General features: G+C 53.0%; 1 protein-coding gene across 9 annotated transcripts in view; it reads left to right on the top strand.

Annotated features, from left to right (window-relative positions):
- B3GNTL1 (UDP-GlcNAc:betaGal beta-1,3-N-acetylglucosaminyltransferase like 1) overlaps positions 1-25,346 on the top strand; it is a 100,797-nt gene that overhangs the window by 63,884 nt on the left and 11,567 nt on the right. For all 9 annotated transcript variants that reach the window (XM_032591154.1, XM_030296706.1, XM_032591153.1 and 6 more), the window contains 5 exons: positions 13,217-13,312; positions 19,348-19,472; positions 24,432-24,567; positions 24,656-24,724; positions 25,070-25,144. In XM_032591154.1, the coding sequence (XP_032447045.1) occupies positions 13,217-13,312; positions 19,348-19,472; positions 24,432-24,567; positions 24,656-24,724; positions 25,070-25,144 (501 nt within the window). The remainder of the gene's footprint in view (positions 1-13,216; positions 13,313-19,347; positions 19,473-24,431; positions 24,568-24,655; positions 24,725-25,069; positions 25,145-25,346) is intronic.

Below are 25,346 nucleotides of genomic sequence, written 5' to 3'. Positions count from 1 at the left end.
CAGGCTCCGAGCTGTCAGCACAGAGCCTGATGCGACACTCGAACTCACGAACGGGGAGATCATGACCTAAGCTGAAGTTGGACACTTAACCGACTGAGCCACCCAGGTGCCCCGAATCAGATACCTCTTTAAGAGAAAAACGTTTAATGATTTAGGATAAATATATTAAATGAAAACATTTAGTCAAGGCTTAGTTGACTTAGTCAAGGCTGTGTTGTCTGGACTCTGTCGTGTTAGGGAAAGCCTTCTAATCTGGCCTTTGTTTTTAATTCTGCCTTTGACTGATTGTTTAAAAATCTCCAATCCTGGGATGTTCATCAGAAAAAGTGCTTGGTAGAGGGTTGCATTCACTTCACTGGGAGGGACTGTTAGGAGGAGGCCTCCACAGTCCCCAAACCTGTGCTCAGGCTCCAAGTCAGAGCCGCCTTCCCTGGAGGGCACAGCCCAGCCACAGGGCACCCAAAACCTCCCTGGATGTGGTGAAGATGTAACTCAGGCTGAGTTGTTTTGGGACAGGATGCCAGTTCCGGGGAGGGGTGATGATGGGGAGTATAGCCCCAGACCCGGGAGCCCCTCAGTCTGCCTGCACCCCCGCCCCTAAACAAAGGTCATAGGTGAGGAGGGCCTGGGAGTGATGGGTGGGATGGGAGGCATCTCTGTCTTTGTCCCTTGCAGGATGAGAAATACCACCAAACGCTTGGGAGACCACTGTCTTGTTCCAATAGGATTGGGGGTGGGAGGGGTCAGTGAGACGGAGAAGGTGTGACACTTTAAGAAATGCCTGGAAAGAAGCAGCCCTGAAAAATTACAGGTGTCCTGCCCTCGACAATTCATACAACCTGAAATGATCCATATCTGTTAGGTGTTAAGGAAATCTCTCTGTGTCGCTGGAGGTCGTGATGTGTGAGACACGGGAAGTTTGTCTCCCTGGGCTTTAGGGCGCATTCAGAGAAAACACCCTTTCTTCCCTCCCCCAAGGGGAGGTTGGAAAGATGAAAATGGAGGTCAAAGCACAGAGAAAACCATTCTGCAAAACACCAGGAGAAAATAAGGCGTAAATCAGAGCCACCAGGGAGAGTGCAGGGCAGGACTCCTGAGCCCAGCCTGCTGGCTTCCCCCTTGTTCTCGGGCACATGTGACCGGTGGGGGGGGGGGGGGCGGACCCCGGACCCCGGACCCCAGTGAGAGACCCCAGAGAAGGATAGTACAAGGCCTGTTCTTAGCACAAGCCTGGTGGGATGGGGACATGGATGCCTCTGCCTGCACTCTCGGGTTCCCTTGGGTGGCAATGACCAGAGCGCTTCCGGACCATTGCTTTCCTACCACAGGGGCATTGCGTGTGCCTCTGGGTCAGTCCCTCTGCCCCTGCCCAGCCAATAGGCTGTTCCTGTGGCTTGTGCACATACCTGCTGAACATTCGCAGGATGCTTGGTTAGGGCAATGCGGGACAGGTGCGCCCTGCTGGCTGTGGGTGGGCGTGCACACCAGGGCTGAAGGCAAGCCGCAGGATGCTCTGGGGTGGGGGGGCTGAGAATGAGGAGCAGGACCCACTGCCCACGTCACAGATGACCTGGTGACCTGGGACTCTGTGTCTCCCTCTCCCTCCCGGCACCCCCCCTCCCCGCTCCCTGTCCCTCTCAAAAATAAACATTACAAAAAGAAAAACGAAATTTCCAGGATACTCTTGTCGCCCAGCTGCACAAGCGACTGCCAACGCCTTTGGCCCTCAGAGTGTGGGGCTGCAGAGCCGACAGGACTGGGGGAGCCAGCAGGTCTGGGAGCCGCCCCTAGACTGTGGAAAAGACCCCTGTGTGCAGCTGGGAGGAACCGGTCCTGGGTCACCCTGCGGTGGCCTGAAAACTCTTGAAATGCATGGAATTGGTAGCATTTGGAGGCAGTTTTACTAGGACTCCCTTCTCTCTTATACGGGTCCCCAGGAAGGCTGTGCACACGTGTGCAGACACGCACCTGGCCCACACGGTTCCAGATCCACTGTGTACGTGCGGACTAGCTGGGTCTCATCCCCCCAGAGCATTCGCACTCAAACGTCTCTGTCCCTCTCTCTCAGACACACACGCACCGCCACACACACCCTGCCCTGTGAAGGGCAGACCACCGCCTGGCGCCGGCCCGGCGTGGGCACCTTGGCTCACTGCGCACATGGACGGGCTCACCGGTGTGTGCGTGTGGCACACGTGCCTTCCGCAGCTGTCACCTCCGCAGGCTGCGCCAGAGGGCACGACCCAGAAGGGGTCTTTGCCCACAAGAGGAGTTTGGGCTCTGATGAGAAGCAGCTGTTGCGGAGTGGGGGCCCTGCGCCCGCAGCCTGGGAGGCAGTGAGGTGCACACAGTCTCTCCGTGGGCCCCGCACTGTCTGTGCTGTCCCTCACACATGGCTTACACCCCAGGGGTCACGTGCATCCTGCAGCCAAAGCGACCCCCGCTCAAATAGCCAGGTTGGCAGAGATGTTCTGAAGTCTGAACCACTGTTTTCTGGAACTCACTTCCTCCAGGTGGAGCATGGGGGTTTGGTTTGGCTGCAGACATTTCTGGAAGTCAGTCAAGTGGGGTCACTGAACCCCACCCCTCCATGCACCCACAAACTGCCTCTGGGGGCCACTGGCCTTCACCCCTTCTGTGGTTCTGGAAGGTGAATAAACACAAGGGGCCTGGTCAGGGGCATTGAGTCCACAGGCACAAAAGAGTGTTAGCGTCACAGCTGGCAGAGCTGAGCGCCCTGCACGGCTTTCCTGCAGCAGCCACGTCCCCGCGTGGGGCTGCCCTGCCCTCCGTGCGAAGGGCTCCCCACGGTCCCTGTGAGCCTTGTCATGGCAGGCCCAGCATGGCCACACAGCACAGGGACAGCCTCTGAGCCCTCCTGGTGTAGAGACAGGTCTGTCCTCCCAGCCTGAGCCCAGAAGCTGGCAGGCAGATCACACACCCAAGTGGGAGTGTTTGTTGTCAGTGGCTGGTGGTAAGTGTCTCAGACCCGGACTGTGCTTGGGAAGTGGGTTCTGGAAGCATCCCGAGGGAAGGGCGTGTGTGCAGGCCAGGACCTAGCCAGCACAGGGGCCAGAATTCCGGTGCTCATGACAGCTCACAGGGCTGGTTGGGGTCATGTGGAGAGGTAGAGGATGTCTGGTGTGAGAGCACGGCTCCAGGAGCATTCGAGGCTGCCTGGTGGGTGCAGGCAGGAAGGCCATGGCCATGTGGGTAGAGGGACGGGGTAGGAGGGAGAAGCTGCTGTGGTGCCTGGGGCCTACATGGTCATCCAGGGGACGGTGGCCCAGGGAACCCACGAGGAGCCGTGAGTCCAAGGTGTCGTTTTTCAGTAGATCCATCACGTGGTCCGCACATAGGCCCCCCCCAGGTGCAGGCTGCAGATGTCTTAGCACACTCCAGAAGGTTCCCTCAGAAAGGACCACTGTGCCCCAGCGGCCCTGCCCCTGGGCGATGGTGAGCCCACTGTGTCCGCACCAGCACCCATGTCCTGGAGTTCCTCTTCATATCCTGCAAGGGGCAGTCTCAGCCGCTACCCTCGCACCTCCTTGAAGCAGCTGAGCAAGCCTCTTTCTTACTGTGGTTCTGCCGTCTCACGGAGTTGTGAGATTTCTTTCGGACCCTGGAAACACGTCCCTTGTGAGATCTGTGTGCCTGATGGACGCGTGCGAGCGTTTCCTCTTGGTCCCTGGTGGCCCCTCTGTTTTTGTATCACATCTTTCAAAGAGGTGACGTTTTCAGTTTTGATGAAATCCAGTCTATTAATATCTCCTTTTTATTTTGCAAAATTGTGCCCTATTTTATAAAACTTGACTATCCTCCGGTCACAAGTGTGTTCTTGTGTGTTTCTTCTACAGGTTTAGGATTCTAGCACCTGTGTTTAGTTAGGTCTGTCATATACTTTGAGGTAGATTTTGTGTGTGGTGTGAGATAAGGGTTGGTCTGTTGGTCTTAGATCCTGGGACCTTTTGCTAAACTTCTTGTGTTGTGTCCCAGCCTTTGTGGATACTCTTTTCTCTGTGTTTCTGTTTTCCTGGGTAGAACTGGTACAGTGCTGAGTCGCGATGGGAACGGGCTTTCTGGCCATAATCCCGACCCAGAGACAAGCCCTCAGGGTTCCACCCACAGGTGAGATGTTGGCCATGATCAGGATGAGTACTCTGAGCAGTACCTTGACTGGGTGTTGGATTCTGTCCAATACTTTTTTAGTATCTATTGAAACGATTGTATGATTTTTTTTCCTTTTTGGTGATGATGGGGTAAATTGCACTGATTGATTTTCAAATATTAAACCAAACTTAAACATGTAGGATAAATACCGCTTGCTCAAGACATGTGGTGTGTATGTGTGTGTATCTGGTTGGTAATAATCTGTTAAGGGTTTGTGCATCTCTGTCCATAAGGGACTTTGCTCTGTGGTTTGTGGTATATTTGTCTGGTTTTGGTGTCAATGTATCAAGTTAATGCTGACCTTTTAAGATGGGTTGAAATATGTTCCCGTCCTTTGTTTTATGAAGGCGTTTTTGTGAGATTGGTATTCTTCTTACTTTACTGTTTGGTGGAAGGTACCAATAGTTTTGAATTATGAATTCCAGTTTTTAATAGATACAGGGCTGTTTAGATTTCTGTTTCTTCTTAATCATCTTCTGAGGGATTTGCTCATTTTATCTAAGTCATTTAATTTATTGGCATAAATGTGTTAATAATTCCCTTACTCCTTTATTAATGCCTGCAGGTCATGTGATTTGCTTTCTTTTCCTCCTATTGATTTGTGTCCTTCGTCTTTTGTTTTTGTTATGGAAGTTAGAGATGTGTTGCTCTTGTAGACTTTCTTCAAGTATAAGCTTTGTTTCTGTGGATGTTCTTTAACTTTTTTTTTTTAATGTTTGTTTATTTTTGAGACAGAGACAGAACATGAACGGGGGAGGGTCAGAGAGAGAGGGAGACCCAGAATCCGAAGCAGGCTCCAGGCTCCGAGCTGTCAGCACAGAGCCCGACGCAGGGCTCGAACTCACGGACCGCGAGATCATGACCTGAGCCGAAGTCGGATGCCCAACCGACTGAGCCACCCAGACGCCCCATGTTTCTGTTGATGTTCTTGATGGCCCCTTCTCTGTTTCATTGATCTCTGCCCTTATGTCTGTTATGTCCTTTCTTGTATTTAGTTTGAGTTCACTTTGCTCTTTTTCTGTCTTCTTGAGGTGGGAGCTTCAATCGTCAATCTGAGACCTTACTCTTTTCTTGTATAAGCATTTCACACTACAAAATTTTCTCTGTTCTGGCCACACCCCACGGTTTTGATATGTTGCTTTTTCATTTTCATTTGGTTCAAAATATTTTCTAATTTTATTGTGATATCTTCTCTTGGACCCCCGGGAAGTTTAGAAGTATGTTGTTTTAATTTCCAAATAGCTGGAGTCCTGCCTGTGGCCCCGCCAGGCTGGCTGCCTTTTGCAACAGCACCTCGAGGGTGTCAGAGCTCTGGGCAGCCGCCCACCCCGGGCCCCTTGCGCACGACCCTTGCACCCCTTCAGGGGAGGCCTGCCACGCCGGCCGGGCTTCCAGAACTGCTTGCAGGCCCCTTCCTGCCCCCTGCCTTGGCACCCGCCCCACCACCGTCCCTGCTGGTGCACCTCAGTGCCCCTCCCCTACCCTGGGAGCCCATGAACAGCGGGCACACCTGTCCCTGGCCTGATGCTCAGCCCATTCTGCTGAGGGCCCCATCTCTCCCTCCAGAGTGACCACCATCCCCACTCAGTCTTTGGCATGCATTTCTTGCTCCTTATTTCATAGGCCTGCATCACTAAAGAATGCACTGGATAGCTTTGCAGACAGATACTAAGTTCTAGCCGATAGAAACATAACGTGAGCCATAAATGCAAGCCAAAATAGAGTTTGAAATTTTTTAGTCGTCATATTAAGAAGGTATAAAGAAGTAGATGGATTTAATTGTAATATATTTTATTTAATGTACACAAAATACTATCATTTCAATGTGTGATCAATAGAAAAATACCAATGAGATACTTTACACTCTTCATACTAACTGTATTTTACTCTCACGGCACATCCGCTAGGCCCAGCTTCATTCGCGCACCCGTAACCCGTGTGCTTGGGGACCAGGCTGCTGGTCTCTGCTCAGCCCCACTACCAAGTTGAAACATCCCTTCAGCTGGAGCCAACCTGCCAGAAAATGCCTCTGGATTTGTGGCAAGTAGGAGCTGAACACAGGAAGCTGGGGTTTTGCTTTGTCAAAGTTCACAACTAGCAGTATGAAACCGGTTTTTTTGACAGTCAGGGAAGTTATGGGACACATTTGTTGGGACTGGTAGAAAATGCTGGCATTCAGGAGCCCTTCTGTGATGTCTGGCAACGGGGAGCCCCTGGATTCCAGGACCCTCGAAGCCCCTCCAAAAGCACCAAAAGCCTGATGTGCAGAAAGCAGGGCACAGGGTCCCAAAGGCCACACAAGCTGCCTCGGGTGCAGCTTCCTTGGTCTCAGCAGATACCTTGGTGGTTCAGGTTTGTGCCTCAGCCACAGGCCCAGCTCCTCGGCCGGCCGCAGCCCCCCTGATCCGATCTCTGTCACCAGAGGTTAGAACGGCTGTCTTGGGGTTTTGTGGACGTGGAGACTTGCCCTCTAGAGGCTGCCTGCCTTTGCTCGGCGAAAGCTGCTGGTGTCTGTCCACGTTGCTGCTGTGCCTGCGGCCTGTTCTCCAACTGCCAGGGACGGTCCTTTTGTGTGGCTGTTCCACGGTGTCCTATCACTCGTTGCAGAGCGTTTAGGTTGCTTCCTGTTTTTTCTGTTGTGTGTAAAGCTGCTTTGAACATTCACGGACAGGTTTTTTTGTTTGGGTTTTTTTTTTTTTTTTTTCTTTTTTTAGTTATTTATTTTTGAGAGAGACAAAGCCTGACTGGGGGAGGGGGAGAGAGAAAGTGAGAGAGAGAGAGAATCCCAAGTAGGCGCTGCGCTGTCAGTGCAGAGTCCCATGTGGGGCTCGAACCCACGAACTCATGGACAGGTTTTGTGTGGACATATGTTTTTCTTTTTCTGGGACCCCCAGGAGTGGAGTGGCTGGTTGTGTGGAAAGTCTGAGTACCTGCTCGGCCGCTTGCAAGGCGGGTTATGTTCACTGTCCTCTCCTCGGAGTGTAACATCTCGCTCGGTATTGTTAGTCTTTAATTCTGGCATTCACGAGGCTGTATTGTGTTTCATTACAGTTAAATGTCCCTGCCCCTGGCATCCAGTTAACTAGATGCCAGGAGCTCCCACCCCAGGTATGACCACTAAGAACACCTCCAAACATTTCCAAATGTCCCCCTGAAAGTGTTACCTTACATGGCAAGGGGGTCTTTGTAGACGTGACTAAGGATTTTGAGATGGGAGACCATCTTGGATGGTGCAAGTGGGCCCTAAGTGCACCACGAGTGTCCATATGAGAGGGAAGCAGGGGAGTCACCAGGCCGTGCCAGGAAGAGGGGGCAGGCCAGACCGGAGGTCCAAGGGGCACGCGGCTGTTGTAAGGAGGTCAGTCCTCCCCCGACTGACCTGGACACTCACACAACCGAGTCACCACCACGGCAGTTTTTGTAGAAGAAATTGGCCAGCTCGTTCCAAAACTTGTTGGAAACGCAAAGATTTAGAATAGTCAAAATATATGTGGACAAGAGCAGAGTTGCCGGCTAGCGCTACCCGACTCCAAGGCTGTGTGGTGCCAGCACAAGGAGGGACCCACAGATCCCTGATCAGATAGAAGGGCCGCACGGCCTGGTGCAAAAGATGGCATTGGGACGTCCGCACATCCACGCACAACAAAACCGAACCCGAGAACCTTACACACAGATTCCTGTGTCGAAACCCTGGCCTCTGACATGACAGAGTTGGGGGGCCTTTGGGAGGTGATTGGGTCAGAGGAGATCCTGGGCGTGAGGCTGGGACCGGTGCCCTTGTCAGCCGGGAGGCCCTTCTGCTGTGCGCGTCCTGGTGGCTGGAGTCCTGGTGGCTGAGGTGAGGGGTCCTGGCTCCACATGTCTTCTCCCCAGGCCCTCCCACCCCTAGAACATCAACGCAAAGAATTCTGCTTCCTGGCGTCCACCTGTGGCTGGGCAGCAGCGAGAGCCTCTTTGGCCCAGACCAGGCGTCGGGGCCACTGGCGGCATGGCTCCCAGAGAAGCCTGGAGGCCCTTCTGCCCTTCACTGGGCTGGCAGAATAGCAGCTGAGCCCGGGGCCCAGCCCCTGATGTGCCGACAGCCTGGCCTGGCTGAATCAGGGGTCAGGGCTGGGAGGTCTGCCCTGGCCACTCAGGCACACGATGTGGTGCCGGGAGCGGCCCAGACCAGCCATCCTTCAAGGAAAGGCCGGTTTTCTTCCAAGACCATTTCTTCCTATGAAGAGTCTCGGGGAACTTCAGAGGCAGGGTACGCTCACAAAGCATAGGACGCCTCCTCCCTGTGTTGAGGGAGTGGTCACTGGCCTTCCTCGGCCCCCACAGTCCCAGCTCACTGCCCTCTGGGAGCCCTTCTGGACACACTCCACACAGCATCAAATTCAAACACGGAATTCGTTCACAGCCTGAAGCGTGTCTAGAACTGAAGACTGGCAAATTTCCAAAAGGCCATCAAACCCCGAGGCTCTGTCCTGCCAGCCTGCCCCCTTCCGGACCTCTGATCTCCCGCCGGTCACAGAAATGTCAGCAACACCAGGAACAGTGCCCGGCTTCCGTCCTCGTCCCTGCTCTGGCCTTGTTCCTTCCCCAAGTTGCCAAGAAGAAAATTCCATCAGCAGGTTTCTCCTGTCACCTGCAGCCAGCATCGTTTCCACGGAGAGACATGAGGCTCCCGAGGGAGCAGGGGACATGTCAGCTGGGGGCTGGCATCTCAGGGACAGGACAGAAAACCATGTAGCCAGTCTCTGCCAGTTGGCCTGTCTCCCCTGTTCAGTCCTCACATTGGGCAGTGAAGCTGGCGGCCTGTGGGAGCACATCTATGTGTATCTTTGTAGGAATATGTGTGCCTCTGGTTTTGTTTTGTAAACAGACGCCCTCTCCTAGACTCCACGAAGCCTGGAAAAACCATTTAAAGTTGAAAACATTTACTTGTCCAAAGACTAACACACCATACAATGGATTGGTTTTTCCCTTTCTGGCATACAGTTCTGAGTCTTACCACACATGCGTATGTGTGTAACCACCCCGACCGGCTCGTTTGTGTAAAATGCTAAGTATCTCGATGTGCTTCACTGGGCCAGCACTCTGCCTTTAAAGTGGCACCACTAACGTTGCCACTCACAGGAAGCCCAGCGACCTACTTGATGGTAGCTTCTGAGAATTGCAAACAGCCCCCCGTGTGGAGTGGACGAGTGTTGGGCTGAGTGGAGGGCTCCGGAACTGTGGGGACCCACAGCAAACATGGTGGAGGGTTCCAGAACTGTGGGGGCCCCCAGCAAACACGGGTGACGCCGTCCTCACTGACCATCATGTAAGCCGGCTCAGACAGCCAAGCAAGAGAGGGACTTTGCTCTGCAGCCGTGTGTGAGGAGGCGGGCCTGTCCTGAGGGGCAGGGTGCCGCTGGACAGTTGACACATCGAAATACAGTTGACGCTTGGACAGAGTGGGGTTTCAGGGTGCCGAAGCTCCGCACAGGCCAAAATCCATGTATGACTTTTGACCCCAAAAAACAACTGCTAATAGCCTACAGAACAAGAAGCCTCACCAGTGACGTGAACAATTAACACATGTATTTTATACCGTATTCCTCCAATAAAGTAAGCCAGAGAAGAGAAAACATTACTAAGAAGACCACTAGGGAAACTCAATAATGGCACTGCGCTGTATTTATAAAAAAAAAATCCATGTTGTAAGTGGACCCACACCATTCACTCCTGTGTTGTTCAAGGGTGAGTTGTGCTCTCAGAACTCAGAAGAAGTGCTTCCCAGGCCCAGAGGGCTGAGGGGCTCGTTGCCTTTGCTCTGAGCTGCAGCATTTAATCAGTCAGCTTTCAGGGTTCTGTGATGTGCTCAGAGCCTCCCAGTGTGGGAGAAACTGAGATTCTGGGCCCAGCTTGGAACCGAGTGTCTGGCATGTTCTCACAGAAGTCACATGCTCATGCCCTGCCCATGACCTGTCACTGGCATGAGTTCAGATTTTACGGGTTAATAGGAATTAACTCAGAAAAGAAATGCCCAGGTGTGGAGCCCCGGGGCCCAGCTCTCCACCAGCGGGACTCGTTGACACGTAACACCTTTTTGTCACCACTGATTGTTTTCACTAGGGAAACAGGGCTCCTTCTCCACCCTCTGGGCCACTGCTGCTCAGACAGACCCCGGGCTCCCACCAGCCAGGGTGTCTCAGGTGCGGTGACCCTGTTTGGTGGGGACAAAAAGCTATGGGTGCCATCACTGCATACAAAGGACCTTCTGAGTCCTGTGGGAACAGGTGGACCCCAGGAAGCAGGAGGCAGGAACATTCTAGAAAGTTAGAGTTCCAGACTCTCAAAGTAAAAGAAGTCCTTGAAGAAGGAGCAACTGGAGGTCAGGAAAGATGATGGCAGGGGAGATCCGGGGACAACGTTCTGCAGCTGTGACTTCCCGGCACAGAGATGGTGTTCCAGAAGAAAACCTAAGACAGAACTATGAGGACAGCAGGTGATAGGGTTAGGGTTTGTGTGCACACACTTGGTACGCATTTTGCAATTTTTCTCCTAAGGTAAAAGGTCTGGAAGGGAACACACTGTAAATTTAATACTTTATTTCTCTGGGTGGTACAATTAGGGATGGTTTTAGTTTTTCTGCATGACGTTCTATATTTTGTGTCAATGAACATATATTAATCTTGTACACAGAAAGCATTTTCAGAACAGAAAATTAATGATTCCACTCAGAAAATTTTTGAGTGTTTTCTTTATAAACGAAAGAAATTGCATTGAATATAAAAGTATAATTATATAGTTATGTGTATCTTTTTTTCTCAAAAATTTTTTCCTGGAAATGTTTTTTTCAAGGTGGAGCCAGCTTTTTCTCTGACTATAATCTTGCTTTTTTGTTGATGTTTAAGAAATTCAAGGGTGCCTGGGTGGCTCAGTCAGTTAAGTGTCTGCCTTTGGCTCAGGTCATGATCTCACAGCTCGTGAGTTTGAGCCCTGCTTCAGGCTCTGTGCTGACAGTGTCGAGTCTGCTTGGGATTCTCTGTCTCCTCTCTTTCTATCCTTATCCCACTCTTGCTCTCTCTCACAAAATAAATAAAAATAAACTCTAAATTTTTTTTTTTCCAGAAAAATATAGGGACGCCTGGGTGGTTCAGTTAAGTGACCAACTCGATTTCGGCTCAGGTCATGATCTCACAGTCTTGAGATCATCCCCAAGTTGGGCTCTGCACTGAGTGTGGAGCCTGCTTGGGATTCTCTCTCTCCCTCTGCCCCTCTCCCCTGCTCACATGCGCTCGCTCGCTCGCTCTCTCTCTCTCTCTCTCTCAGAGTAAATAAATATAAAAAAAGAAATTCAGGAAATACAGAAAAGAATAAAGCAAATCCTAATAGGTAACCTCAGCAGTCATTGGCGACTGCTGTTATTATTTAGGTACATTCCCTTCCATACATTTATGTATTTTATGGACTCATTCCAAATGTTCTTTATTGTATTGTGCTTTTAAGTGTGAAACTGAATCAAGGAAACCTCATTTAGGGTGGGATAGAGGCGGCCAGGGGGAGCTGTGGGCCCAGCACTAGTTAGCAATCGCAGACCCAACAGGAGGAGAGGCACCTTGCAGGTGGATACTACTTACTCAGCAACAGGAAGGTTTCCTGCTGCTCCCGCAACAGCCCAGCCAATGAGAAGCCACCATACTTCCAGCTCCCAGTATAGTCCAATGGACATTCTGTTTACGACAGCCCCGCCCAACCTCCCGCCTCCTCTATAAAAGCCTCCCCGCCTTACTCCAGACTTCCGTGTAATTCTGGTGAGGTTTTCCTGTCCTAGGTTATTTCTAGAGAGTTATTTCTAGAGAGCGTTTTGTAAGTCCTGGGAAAGTGAATGGGGTAATTGCTGAAATGTCAGCGGTGCTCTGGGCTCAAGGCTGTGCGACGTGACGGCGCTATGAGAACAGGGCCCCAGGAGCCAGTTAGGAGACCGACCCGCCGTCCCTGCCTAACAGCCCTTAAAACCGCACACCTGCCCCTGCCTAGCTTGCTTTTCTGTAAACACCAGTTTGCTCTACGTCTGGAGGCTCCTTGTGTTTTTCTCCCATGCTCTAACATTCTTCGATGTTTCTACCTGGTGAACATGAAATAAAGACCATGTGCAGTTTGCTCCTGCCCCTGTTTTCGCTGCAGAGGCAGCCCTGCACATCTGCCCAGTCTCAGCATCTGGAGACTTTTTCTTCAGCGTGGCTACATATATTGAACCAACCTTGCAATCCTGGGATAAAGTCCACTTGGTCGTGGTGTAGGGTCCTTTTTCTGTGATGTTGGGACTCCATTCACTAGTGTTTTGTTGAACATTTTTGCAACTGTATTCATAAGGGATCTTGGTGTGTAGTTTTGTGATATTTTTTACTGGCTTTGGTGTCAGGATAATGCTGGTCTCTTCCAGAATGACTCAGGAAGTGTCTCCCACACTTTTCTGTTGTTTGGAAGACTTTGTGAAGCATTGATATCAATTTGTTAAATATTTGATAGAATTACTGGTGAAGCCCTCTGGACCTGGGCTTTTCTTTGTGGGAAGTTGTGTTTGGGGGTTTTTTAAAACTACTTTTTCAATCTCTTACCTGTCATAGATCTATTCATAGTTTCTATTTCTTTTTCAGTCAATTTCGATGATTCATGTCTTTCTAGGAGTCTATCCGTTTCGTGTACACTATCTTTTTATCCTGTTTCAGTTTTTCTTGTCATAATTAAAAGCAACATATTTATGTTTTGTTTTCACATGAAGCTTCACCACCAGTCAAAAGCAGGGGGACCTCCTTATTGAACACAATCAGTGAGCGTTAACCTAGGAACAGGACCCCAGTGGGGCCACTCATTCTGTTGGCCCCTCTTCCCCCATCTGTTAGCCTTGGGCACCAGATACTGTTGATGTGGCTGTAAAGTCCCTTGAACTGCTGTACCTCAAAGAAAGGCAAATTCATTTGTCACTTTCTGACTTACACTTTGTGGAAGATAAGTTGTAAGTTGTTTGTGATAAGGTGTTCTCCAATAATTATGTCAGTGTCGTTGCTTCTAGGTCTTTACCTCCAATGGCCCAACTGTGATCATGCCCACCTGGTTCTGCTCTCGAGCATGGTTCTCCTACGTGGGCCCATTTGACGAAGGCGGGCAGGTAAGTTTGGGCCCCTTGTGGGCCCCCTCCTCTGGGGTAACACTCCGGGGTGCGAATTCCCTGAATCCCAGCCCTACGTACTTCATGGGTGCTGTACCCTCTCTGGGGATCCAGGGATTAGGAAAATGCCTTCCATGAAGGCCTTCCCAGCACTTCTCCTGCCGGCTGGGCTGAGTGTTCCAGAGAGTATCTGAGGCCCTGGCACCACCTGGGATTTCTGTGTGCAGGCCCAGGCTACCTCATCCTGGCTTAACAGCTGTTTGTAGGAAAGCACAGGCTGTGGAATCACCCTCCTGTTCACTCCATGGACTGGGCCACAGCTAGTGGACATGTGAATTACCCTGCCGTGCACTGTCTGACCTTCCCGTCTCTCCACCTTGCTGGGATGGGAGACCAGGTCACTTTGTCATGGAGGTGTGTTAATTCATGATTTTAGGGCATTTGGTATCATCCCTGTGTTCCTGTTTCTCCCCCCAAATTCATACAGATAGAACTATGTACGTGTGATACCACCCTGCCCAGGGGCCCCAGTCTTGGGGACTTCAACTTCACCAGCGGCAGCAGGGGCCAAGGCAGGCAGAGCTTTTTTTTTTTTGGGGGGGGGGGTGGCTCTCAGCCAACAAGTTCTCCCTGCCTGTGAGACAACAGGGTGGGTAAAGGGAAACTCCAGCAAATCTCCCCACCTAAGCAGGTGCTACAAAAGGCCCCTGTTCTCTTTGGAGCTGAATCCAAGCACCCGCTTTCATATTCTTCTGCAGAAAATGGCCCAGAAATGGTCATCGGGAAGTGATCCCTGAGGAACACTGACTGAAAGATCTGACAAATCCCTAATTCACAGCCATGAGTGGTCTCAGGATTCAAAGTACCTCAAGCCTTTTAGCTCAAGGCAATTCTTCCTGGAGTAGAAGTACCTGGGGGCAAAGAAAGGCCATCAGTCCCTTTGTACCAGGGCTGAGGGACCAGAGATCAGAGACCAGAGACAAGGGATCAAGGATCACATATCAGGGACCAGAGATCAGGCACCAGCTATCAAAGACCAGGGATCAGATATTAGGGACAGCAATCAGGGACCAAGAATCAGATTATCAGGGAGCAGAGACCAGAGACCAGATTTATTTCAGGGACCAGAAGTCAGATTTCAAGCACCAGGGATCAGAGACCAGGGATCAGAGATCAGGGATCCGAGTTCAAGGACTAGGGACCAGAGATCAGGAACATTGATCAAAGTTCAGGGACCAAGGATCAGAGATGAGGCACCTGAGATTGGGGACTAGAGACTAGAAATCAGAGAACAGGGATCAGGGACCAGAGATCAGGGGCCAAAGACTACAAATCAGGGATCAGAGACCATAGACCAGAAATTAGAGATCGCAGACCAGGCACCAGGAATCAGAGACCACGGACCAGAAATTAGAGATCGCAGGCCAGGCACCAGGGATCAGGCACCAGAGATCAGGGGCCAGAGACCACGGACCAGAAATTAGAGATCACAGACCAGGCACCAGCGATCAGGGATCAGGGACCAGAGATCAGGTTTGGGGACTGGCCCTCAGGTAATTTTCCATGGGCCTTAGTGAAGAGCCACAGTGTACCCAGGGCCAAGAGCCTGTGGCTCCTACTTTGTGGAGAGAGGGGCAAGTGGCCGAAGCAGCAGAAAACAGTCCAGGTGCTAAATGATGTAGCAGGTGACCAGAGGTGTGGACTGGGGTGGCCCAAGGGTCAGCAAATAAGCCGGGGCTCCAGGGGGATGGAAATAGTGGTTGTGAGCTGGACCTACAAGGTGGACAGGTTTTAACTGGGAAATGCACTTGCAGAGGCAGGCTGGGACGGGGAGGGGAGATTTGGAGGTAGGTACCGTGCTGGCACAGGGTGGCATCCAGCCGTGGTAAGCAGCCTCTGCTACCAAGCTGGGGAATCTAAATGCCTCCAGGAGGCAACCAGTTCAGGCCCTTACACAAAAAGGAAAGTAACGAAAAGGCCTTTGTTGGTTCTGAACATGCCTTCTGAGGGCAGGCTGGCCTGGGTGGGAAGGTCAGGAGAAGGCCCGTCACTGCCCGGGGAGAACTGGCTGCCCAGAAAGGCTGGCCGCCAGCACTTTCCTGATGTGCTTTTTTGTCTGGTGGAAAGAGCCAGCTGGAGTTGGCTTGTGAGGGGGGAGGCCACCCTGCCCTCCCCCCGCCGCGTGCAGCACCCCCCCATGCCCTGCCCTCCCCACACTGTGTGCAGCCCCCCCACGTCTTGCCTTCCCATGCAGCACCCCCCCCCCCACAATGCCCGGCCAGCAGCTCAGAGCTCTCAGTGTCGTCAGCCATTCTGGTTGGTCTTGGTGGCTTTTCATTTTTATTTGCGTTTCTGAGACCACTAAGGATGTTAAACAATTTTTATGTGTTCATTGGCCGTTTGTTATTTTATGAAATGTCCAAATCTTTTGCCCACTTTCAAGTGGGTTGTTTTGTGGTTGTCAAACTGGTGGCATTCTTTTTTTTTTTTTTTTTTAATGTTTATTTATTTTGAGAGAGAACACATGAGGGTGAGCAGGGGAGGGGCAGAGAGGGGGGTGGAGAGAATCCCAAGCATGCCCCACACTGTCAGAGCAGAGCCTGATGTGGGGTTCCAGCTCATGACTCATGAGATCGGGACCTGAGCGGAAACCTAGAGTTGCACATTCGACCTAATGAGCCCCCCAGGCGCCCACATTGTTGGCATTCTTTACCGGGTATTTGCTTGTGGATGTTTTCTTCTATTTGACTTCTGCATTATGGGATTTCCTCACTTCCACAGCCTGAGGACATCGGGGCCATAAGGCTGTGGCTCCCATCCCTGGGGAGTCTGTGTCGCCCCCCCCCCCCCCCCGCCCCAACCACGGCCTGCACCCTGCACACACAGCCTGCACCGTGTCATTGCTGCAGGAAGGCGGCCATTCAGCCATCCGGAGCCAGCGGCCATCACCCACTCTGGGCTGTTTAAATTTCTCTGGTGTTGAAGGCTTGCATTTTGTTCTAGTGGTTATTTCTGTATTTCTCTCTTTTCAGATGCCCTTAGTCCTGTGTATGCTTCTTAAACCTTCTCTGGTCTGCTATTTTCCATTTTCGAAAGGTATTCTGACGCTCATCTGCTTCCTGTACAACCTGCAGTGAGACCCTCTCTTCCCTTCTCCCGTTTTATTGTGTGATTTCCAGTAATGTTGGAAGACATACACACGTGAATGCGTCGCCCACCCGACCCTGGGTCCACAGCCATACACGTCCCGCTCAGAACGTGGTCCTTGGTCCTGCTACTTGAGGGACATGGCCGTACAGAACACCCTTGGCTCATTTCCTTTCCTTGAGAGTGAAAATTCTGTTCTGCTCTTGCCTTGGTTTGTTGCTTTCCAGAGTCTGACGCTCACCGAAGTCTCTCTACCTGGTGAGCGCATGATCGTGCCTGGAGGCTCTGAGGGTTATTTCCTTGTTAAAAACTAATAGCTTCACAGGGACTTAACTGCTGCGCCTTTCCAGTAGGTGGATACAGGTCTGCTGTGTTTCCCAGAGTTTCCTTGGCACGTACTTTTCAGTGCGCCCTCTGCTCTGTCGTTTTCTTCTTCTGTTTTGCAGACTCTGGTTTCACATCAGTGGGATGGTCCCTGGCTTTACTCTCAGGAACTTTCTCTCCCACTCCTACGTTTCTAGGCTTCATTTCTCATATGATTTTATCTTTTCCTCCTATTTCTATTTTGAGTTCAATCAATCCCCTCTTATTTTAGAGGTTTATTGAGGAATAATTCACGTACCATACAGTTCATCTGTTTAAATGTGCAGTTGGATGTATTCTAGCAAATCCTCAGGCACACAGCATCACCAGTCTGCTGCCAGGAGCGGCCAGGCTTGAGAGGCACACCCTTCCCCCCTACCCCCCCACCCCCTGACACCCCCCCACACCGCTGCCCGGGTCCCCCTTGCCTTCTCAGGTGCAGGGACGGTTCGGTGCTGATCTCACTCCTGGTTCAGGGTCGTCTTTGTTGTGGTTACACCAGCGGGTTGAATTTTATTCATCTGGGGAAGTGCCTGACTTTCTGCACTCTCTCCCACTGGCTCCGCGTAGATGACTTTGCGTGGCCCTGTTCTCAGGGACCCACACGACCTGCTCTCCTGCCACTGTCACACACAGCTTGCAGAGCGTATCAGGGACTGGCGCCTGCTCTGTGCTCCCGTCTGCCCCAGGACCCCAATCCCCTCTCACCCCATCACCAGGGTGTGCTCTCCTGCCCGCCACACCCCCACCTCCGGGACCCTCAGTGTGCCCACCCCGCCTGCCACACCCCCACGTCCGGGACCTGGCACAGTCCTTGGTTCCCAAAGTCAGCTCCAGAGTGTCTGTCCACCTGGGTCACTCTGTAAGGCCAGCACAGGCCCGGGAGTCCTAGCCAAGGAGTCTGGTGCACACTTCCTTGTATTATGGGCGGACCCCGAGCGGGCCGAAAGGTGCCACGTGCTCACGGCAGGGTGACTTGGGCACAGAGCCTGTGGCGATCCACAGCAGTCTAACGGTGGGGAAAAGCTGTGAACACCCTCGTTTCCAACGTGCGGGTGGACAAGTGCGTCAGCACACATGACTTGAAGGACTAGTTTTTACAAAGACCACGGTAATGTGAAAAGATTTATAATAAAACATTAAGGTAAAAACCAAGCTTCAAAACTGTTTGCGGCTCTGCTGAAAGTGTGTCCACAGGAGAATAAACACGTGGGCCACACACGGAAGCTCAGAGCAGCTTTGTGGTGACAGAGTCACAGGTGATTCTCGTAGGTCCCTTTTTCTAATTTCCTGTCTTTCCAAACCTTTATAGAGCAAACTGTAACCACGCACTTTACAGGTTTAGGAACAGGAAGGAAAAGGTGGGCTTTCTTCTTGGGATCTGGAAGAACTCACCTTCAGGGTTTCCTTCTTTCTGGCCAGAAGGAAAGTCGTGAGAATTTACTTGGATGTGGCCCTGGAGCGCCACTGCTCCCCACAAGGCAGAGAGTCTAAGCCACTGTCCACCCTCCTGGGCACCTGCTCACCAGGAGCGCAGACTCCTGTGGCTGAAGACTGTACAGAGGCTGAGATGGTAGCGGTGACGCAGCCTGGAAAGAGCCTGGGAACCAAGAGCCGAGCCGGGAGTTGCGCCTAGCGCAGCGCTTCCTGGTGGGGCTCAGCCCTTCCCAGAAGCGTCCGGCCCAGAGCCGGAAGCGGCAGTGCTCCTGGGGAGCCAGGTGTACTGGGTGTCGCCAACGCTGACGAGACCTGGCGAAGAGCCAGTCTGGGGACATGCTTGCCGCGTGGAGCGGTGGGAGATGGGGTCTCCCTTGGGATTCCATGCCCCCAAGGGCAGCCGTGCGACCCTCCTCTTGGGGAGAGAGGCAAACTGGGCAGCGGCCAGGAGGCCCTGGAGAGGCCGCAGTCAAGTCGCGGGCTTGGCTGTGACGCCCGCGCTGCCTTGGGCTTGTGAGCCGGCCTGGGGTTCAGGCTGTAGACCTGTACAGTCAGAGACCAGGCCCCGGGGCGCACCTTCAGTGACGCACTGCTTACAGCCAGGAGGGTGGGCAGGACCCAGACCTCTCCGCCCGCTGTCACTCTAGACTTTAGGGAATGAAAAGGGGGCTGAGCCAGTGTCTGGCTTCCAGCTTCCGTGCTCAGTGCTGAGCTGGGCCAGCCCGACCGGCTGGGGGATGGTGGGAGGCTGAGTTCTCTCAAGACAGGAAAGCTCTCAGGTCCGTGCAGCACAGAGACCCCGTTTGTGGGGGGTGGGGGGGGGGAGCATAAGCGAGGGTGACTCTGGGGCCTTTCGTCCACCCCTGTGACCCTAGCTCTTCCTGGCCATCACGTCCTCATCCTGAGATGACGTCCCCACACTCGAGTGCTGGGCACGCCAGTGACACTGGAGCCTTGCAGATGAGGCTGGGCGTTACTCCCCACCTCCAGTCACCTGAACTAATGCTCACACGGAAGCCTCTGGCACAGGTGTGTCTTCTGCGGTGAGCGAGACACCAGCAACATCGATGCTTCCGTTTCCCCCGCAGGGTGAGCCGGAGGACCTGTTGTTCTTCTACAGCCACCTCAGAAAGGGCGGCGGGGTCATCCGCGTGGACCAGAGCCTCCTCCTCTACCGCTACCACCCCAACGCGGCCACACACTCTGTCCTCGAGTATGTACGTCCCAGGCTTCCAGACCTGGTCTGGGGGCCACGAGGGGCCAGGGTTGAGCATGAGGGGCTGAGGTCCAGGGTCAAAGGTGAGGGGTTAGGGTCCAGGTCGAGGTCCAGGGTTGAGCATGAAGGACCAGGGGCCAGGGTCGAGCGTGAGGGGTCAGGGTCTGGGGTTGAGGGTGAGGGGCCAGGGTCAAGCGTGAAGGGCTGGGGTCGGGGGAGAGGCCGGGGGCCAGGGTGGAGGGTGCAGGGATGGCCAAAGTCTAAGCCAGGATCAGTGGGGTAGACACAGGTCACCTGGGGTGGGTCTCTACCCCAGGTGAGCGTGGCCGGTGTGGGTACACAGAGTCTGTGTCCTTCATGGGGGAAAGCCGTCCCAGGGTCTGTGGTTGCGGTTTCCCCAGGATGAAGGCCACGTCTGTCCCCTTTTTCACAGTGAGGTAGAATCTTGCGTACGTGTCCCGTTGAAGTGTTGGTCTCAATTGCCGTGAGCTGACGGCAGCCTCCCAGTGAGCCTGGTGCCCGTCTAACTTGGCTACAGGGGGGCTCATTGTGCCCTCTCTGCCCCCACCGAGGGGGCTGCTGTGATGGCATCTGCTCGGCCCCATGTCCCCAGTGGCCGGCGTGTCCTCGGGCGTGTCCTGCCCGGGCAGGAGGGGTGGAACATGGAGGAAGGCGAAGCGAGGGAAAGGGGCGTCTTCTTGTTTCTTCGGTTTGAACTGTGCGTGCATGGGCACGTTTCTCACAATTACAAGTGTGTGTCCCCTTGGTGCCTCACAGTTTTGACACTGCTCACTTTTGGGAACAGGGTTGGAGGAACTGGGCCCTCTGAATGCGAAGAGCTTGACCCCGGGGCGCGTTCCTGTCTTGGCAGCAGTGTTCACTGTGCTTCCCTGCAGGGTGTGAGAAGGCTGCAGCTTCTCAGCTGAGCGCCCTCGTCTGGGGAGGTCTGCCATCCACCTACACGGGGGGCGTGATGCCAGTCTGTGTGACGGTCACGTATGGGGCCCAAGTTGCAGTATCCATGTTGACTCGGGAGGTCAGGCGTATTGTTGCATGTTGAAACTTCCGTTTTCCAGCTTTCAGCAGAAGAGCTCGATTTTGGTTGTCCTGTGTTAAATCTGAATTTTTATATAATAGCTTTGGTGGGGCATCATTGTTTTGGGTTTATTGTCATGAAGCTGACTCTGTGCCAGTGTGATTTACACCCAAGGGGAAGAGGTCATGTCACAGGACAAAGCACCAGATGTGTGTGTGTCTAATCAGTCTCCACGTGAAAAACCCCAACAGAAACAGTCCGCAGCTACAGTTGGAGGCTTTGTGCCACGTTCCAGTGACTAAGAGAAACAGGGAAGTCTGCCAGGGTACTGGAGTCACACTGGTAACCTTGACCTGATTCGGGACATAACACTCGACCACAGAAGACGTTGTCCCTTTAAGATGCAAGATGGACAATACTTTGGACCAGAAAACAACTCTGAATCAATTTCAAATGATTGCAGTCATACAAGGTATGTTTTATAACCACATAGAATTAAATTAGAAATCATTAACACATCCTAAAAGTCCAAAATACTTGGAAATTAGGCAACCAAGGGAAAAAAAAAGTCACACAGGAAATTAGAAAAAAATTTAATTTGATGAAACTAAAATGGTCACAATTTATAGAATTCAGCCGGAGCACACAATCCACACATTTGCCATGAACGATTGAAAACACAGTTAATGCATCTGTGTGGTGGCCCCAAACATAAAATGCTTGTGGGTAAATTTCACAAGGTGTGTGTATGTCTGCAAAGTCTGCAGGAAATCCAGGAAACCCTGTAGGGCGGACGCAGGGGCGCCACCTTCGTGGTCAGAAGACTCAGTAACGTTAGTGCTCATTCTTCCCAAACTCGCGGTCCCAGGACAGGAGCCTGCTGGCTTCTTTGTGGAAATTGATATCTTGGTTCTGAAATCCTCGTGGAAAATTAAAGGACCCAGAATGGCCAAAACAGCCTTAAAAAGAGCAAAATTTGAGGACTCACCGCGCTAGATTTCAAGACTTACTCTGAAGTCTTACACGGCGGTCAGGAAACAGCAACAGCATTGAGAGAGACCAGGGAAGCAATCCAGAAATACACTCAAAATTGTATCACAGACTGATTTTCAACAAAGTCTCCAAAGGCATTCAGTGGAAAAGGAAAGTATTTTCAACAAGTGGAACTAGATATTCACATGAGAAAAAGAAAGAAAGAAAATCACAGACCATACAGAAAAACTAATTCCAGGTGGATCTTAGATATAAATACAGAAACAGCTAAAGTAGAAAGCATCTGGAGCAAACACTAGGGGACGTCTTCACAACTTCAGGGCAGACAAAAACTTCTCAGGATGTGAGAAGCATTCACCATTTAAAACTTCATAAAGTGGACTTGATAAAAATTAAAAACCTTTGCTCATCAAGAGACACCGTTCGGAGGCTGAGTGGCAGACTGCATTCTGAGAGGAGACGTTCACAATCCATGTATCTGAAGGGACCAAATGGGAGGCACGTACAGGACCCCGAGCACCCACGAAGAGAGGCAGAATACTTCAACAAACACAACATTTCACAAAACAATACCGTGTGATATGTAAATAATGTAAACCCACTACACATCCAACAGAAGGGCTAAAGGTAACGTCTGCCAATTCTAAAGGGTGAAAGAGTGTGGCTCTACCAGAACTGTCATACTCTGCTCTCAGGAGTGTAAAAGTACATCCTCTCTGGAAACCTGGCATTCTTTAAATTAATTAATATCCCCGGTGCCCCAGCAGTCCATGTGTGGGTGTTTAGGCAAGAGACGTGAAAGCATCGTTCAACCTATCGCTGCTGATATAGCCAAGAACTGGGAACAACCCAAATGGCCATCAATAATTGAACAGATAACCACTGATAGACACAGGGACCGGGGTTAATGTCAAAGCAATATGGTCACTAAAGAGGCCAGACACAAAAGATGCTTTTGTGGGATGGTGCTTCCTGGAAGCGCTCCCACCAGGCAGAAAGCATGCTGTTCGACACCACAACTACTCCACAGTGGGGGGGAATTGCTGCTGGTGTGTGCACGTGGGACTGGATCCAGCGTTTGGTGACAGTAATTAGAACTAGATAGAAATTAGATCCATGACATAGGGGACATTGGGAACCCCCCCACGTGCTGTCAGGGGTGGGACATTGGGAACCCCCCCACACATGCCGTCAGGGGTGGGACTCCACCACATGCCATCAGGGTTGGGACATTGGGAACCCCCCCCACCCATGGCCATCAGGGGTGGGACCCTCCCCATGTGCCATCAGGGGTGGGACGTCGGGGCTCTCCTCTGTCATCATCGTGAACGTTCCCATCCGTGTGTCCTCACCTTAGATTCTCAGAAGACAGGGGAAAGGGATCTCTCTGTAGGACTCAGTGGTGGCCCACAGTGTGGCAGGAGCCCACGTGTCCAGGAAGGACCAGCTGCCGGCCACTGGGCTTTGTCCCCACACGCCCTCATCTTGTTTGCATAGGATCACTGTCTTTTATGTTGAGAGGTTTCTCTCTTTTTTGCAGCGTGAGGCTTTGCCACCCACAACACAAAAGAAGTGATCTCATGTTAGTTTCTGTGTTGGATTAAATGCTTTGAGCTGTGAGTGGCAAAACCTCAGAGTAATGAGCTTTAATTACACCCTCGGGCTTGTCGGGAGTTGAGTTTCCTCAGACTCTGCCCAGAGGCCCCCCTGTGAGAGCTCTCCTGGGTTGTCCTTGTATTTTAAACTGGGGATGGCCAGCGGTTACCTCATTGGGCAATTTTCACCCTATTTCCCGCGGCCACCTTCCCAGCCCCGCGGCCAAGGCCAGCACGGTGGGTGCACGGCGGTCACACCTTCCCCCGCGTCTTTCCACTTGGACCACATGCAATGGCTCCCTGACCGCACGCGCTGCCCGCTGCCCTTCCCGCGTGAGCACCACCTTCTCCTATGGCCTCTCTGACCCAGCGGCCGCCCGGGGACAGGAAGGCCATAGCGCGTGGGCACGTTCTGGTCTGCGGGTCGCTGGCCATGCTGCTGTGGGAACTGTCCTGTTTGCCATAAGGCACGTGTGTTTGTGACAGTTTCTAAATTGTATCATCACGTGCCGGCATCTCAGGGCCCCGGACACCTGAGCAGACTGGAGGTGCGGGTGGCTCCTCTGCGTGGCCCCTTGCGCTGCCTCATCCCTGAGCTCCTGGGTCGGGGCTGGGGCATGTCTTCAAACGTCCACAAACACGCTGGGGCATCGCGATAATAAGTTTATTTATTAGAGAGCAAGTCGGGGAAGGGGCAGAGAGAGAGAGAGAGAGAGAGAGAATGAATCCCAAGCAGGTTCCAAGCTGTCAGCACAGAGCCCAACGTGGGGCTCAATCTCATGACCCTGGGATCATGACCTGAGCTGAAATCTAGAGCCAGACATTGAACCAGCTGAGCCACCCAGGCGCCCCTGCCCTCCAAATTCTTAGCGATGCTTTCACGCCTGTGATTTAGGCCCTTTTCACGTGTGACCACATTAAACAGGAAACAGCTGAGTGTGCCAGCCCCCCACCCCCGTAGTGGCTGGGCCTCCAGTCTGCTTGTAGCAAGGCGCCTACGGAGGGGTCCCCACGTGGACCAGGCGGGAAGCTCCCGCAGGAAACCTTCACCTCCAGGCGGCTCTTGGGACATGCCCAGGCTCTTGTGCTCGCCTGAGCTCACCTGACATTGGGGTGGCTACGTCCCCTCAGGCTCCCCAGGGTCTGTGCCTGGTGTCCCTTGGGTCCATGAGGACGCGGCCCTGAGAAAGGCATGCGCCACTGGGTGTGAGGGTGGGTGAGGCAGCGTGGCCCTCGTTCACCCTTCATTCCTTCAGCCAATGCCAGGTAGGGAGGAAGGTCTGGGGACAGCTGGGGGCCCCGCCCACGTGGTTCCCCCCCATGCCCCCATAGGACCACCATCTGGACCCATCGCGTGCGCTTTCTGGAAGAGCGGGCGCTGCCACACTGGGCCACCTTCACCATCTGGAACGCGGGCAGGCAAGGCCGCCGGCTCTATCGCAGCCTGACAGCCGGGATGCGGCGCAAGGTGGGTCCCCGTCCCCCTTGCCGTCCTCCCCCTCCGCCCCACACCTCCCACCCTCCCCGTCCCTGAGGCTGGTGTCCTGCACCCCCAGGTGGTTGCTTTCTGTGACGTGGACGAGAACAAGATCAGGAAAGGCTTCTATTGCCATGAAGACTCTCAGGTGCGTGGGGCCCAGGAGCCCCTCCAGGGAGGGCCTGGGTCACACACGGGTCACCACCCCTACCCCATCAGGAAACAGAGCAGCCAGTGTGCAGAACCTTCCTCCCCGGGGAAGGCCGCCTGCAGCCACACAGCTGCCAGGCCCAGCACAGGTGAACCCATTTCCTGGGCGACTCGGACCCCAGAGTGACCAGTGTCCCTGCCTGGCCCGTCTTCCCACTGGAGGGCACCTCAGGGCCGGACAGGGGTGAAGGCTGCGGGGCGGCCACAGGTGCGCATGTCTGGCACGTCAGGGCGTCCCGAAGGCCAGCAGAGAGCCGAGCCCACAACGCCTCTCCTCCCTCAGGAAAGGCCGAAGCCTCGGGTTCCGATCCTGCACTTCCGAGCTGCACGGCCGCCCTTCGTCATCTGCGTGAAGCTGGTGAGTGTCAGCCGTGGCTGGAACAAGGCCCCAGCTGTGGGATCAAGACATCTGACACGTGGCCAGGCATCCAGGCCCTTGGCTTGGGCCACCCGTCTGGAGCCGTGGTCTCGGGCCGGGGGTGGTGACCGCTGCTCTCGGGGGTCCGCTGGGGTGTTGGGAGAGGCTGCCATGGTGCCTGTGTAAAATGGGCTGCATTTCT

Source organism: Lynx canadensis, chromosome E1 (genome assembly GCF_007474595.2).
Source record: "Lynx canadensis isolate LIC74 chromosome E1, mLynCan4.pri.v2, whole genome shotgun sequence".
NCBI lineage: Eukaryota > Metazoa > Chordata > Mammalia > Carnivora > Felidae > Lynx > Lynx canadensis.
The sequence above is the reverse complement of the archived record's forward strand: the minus strand, read 5'-3'. Positions and strand labels throughout refer to the sequence as shown.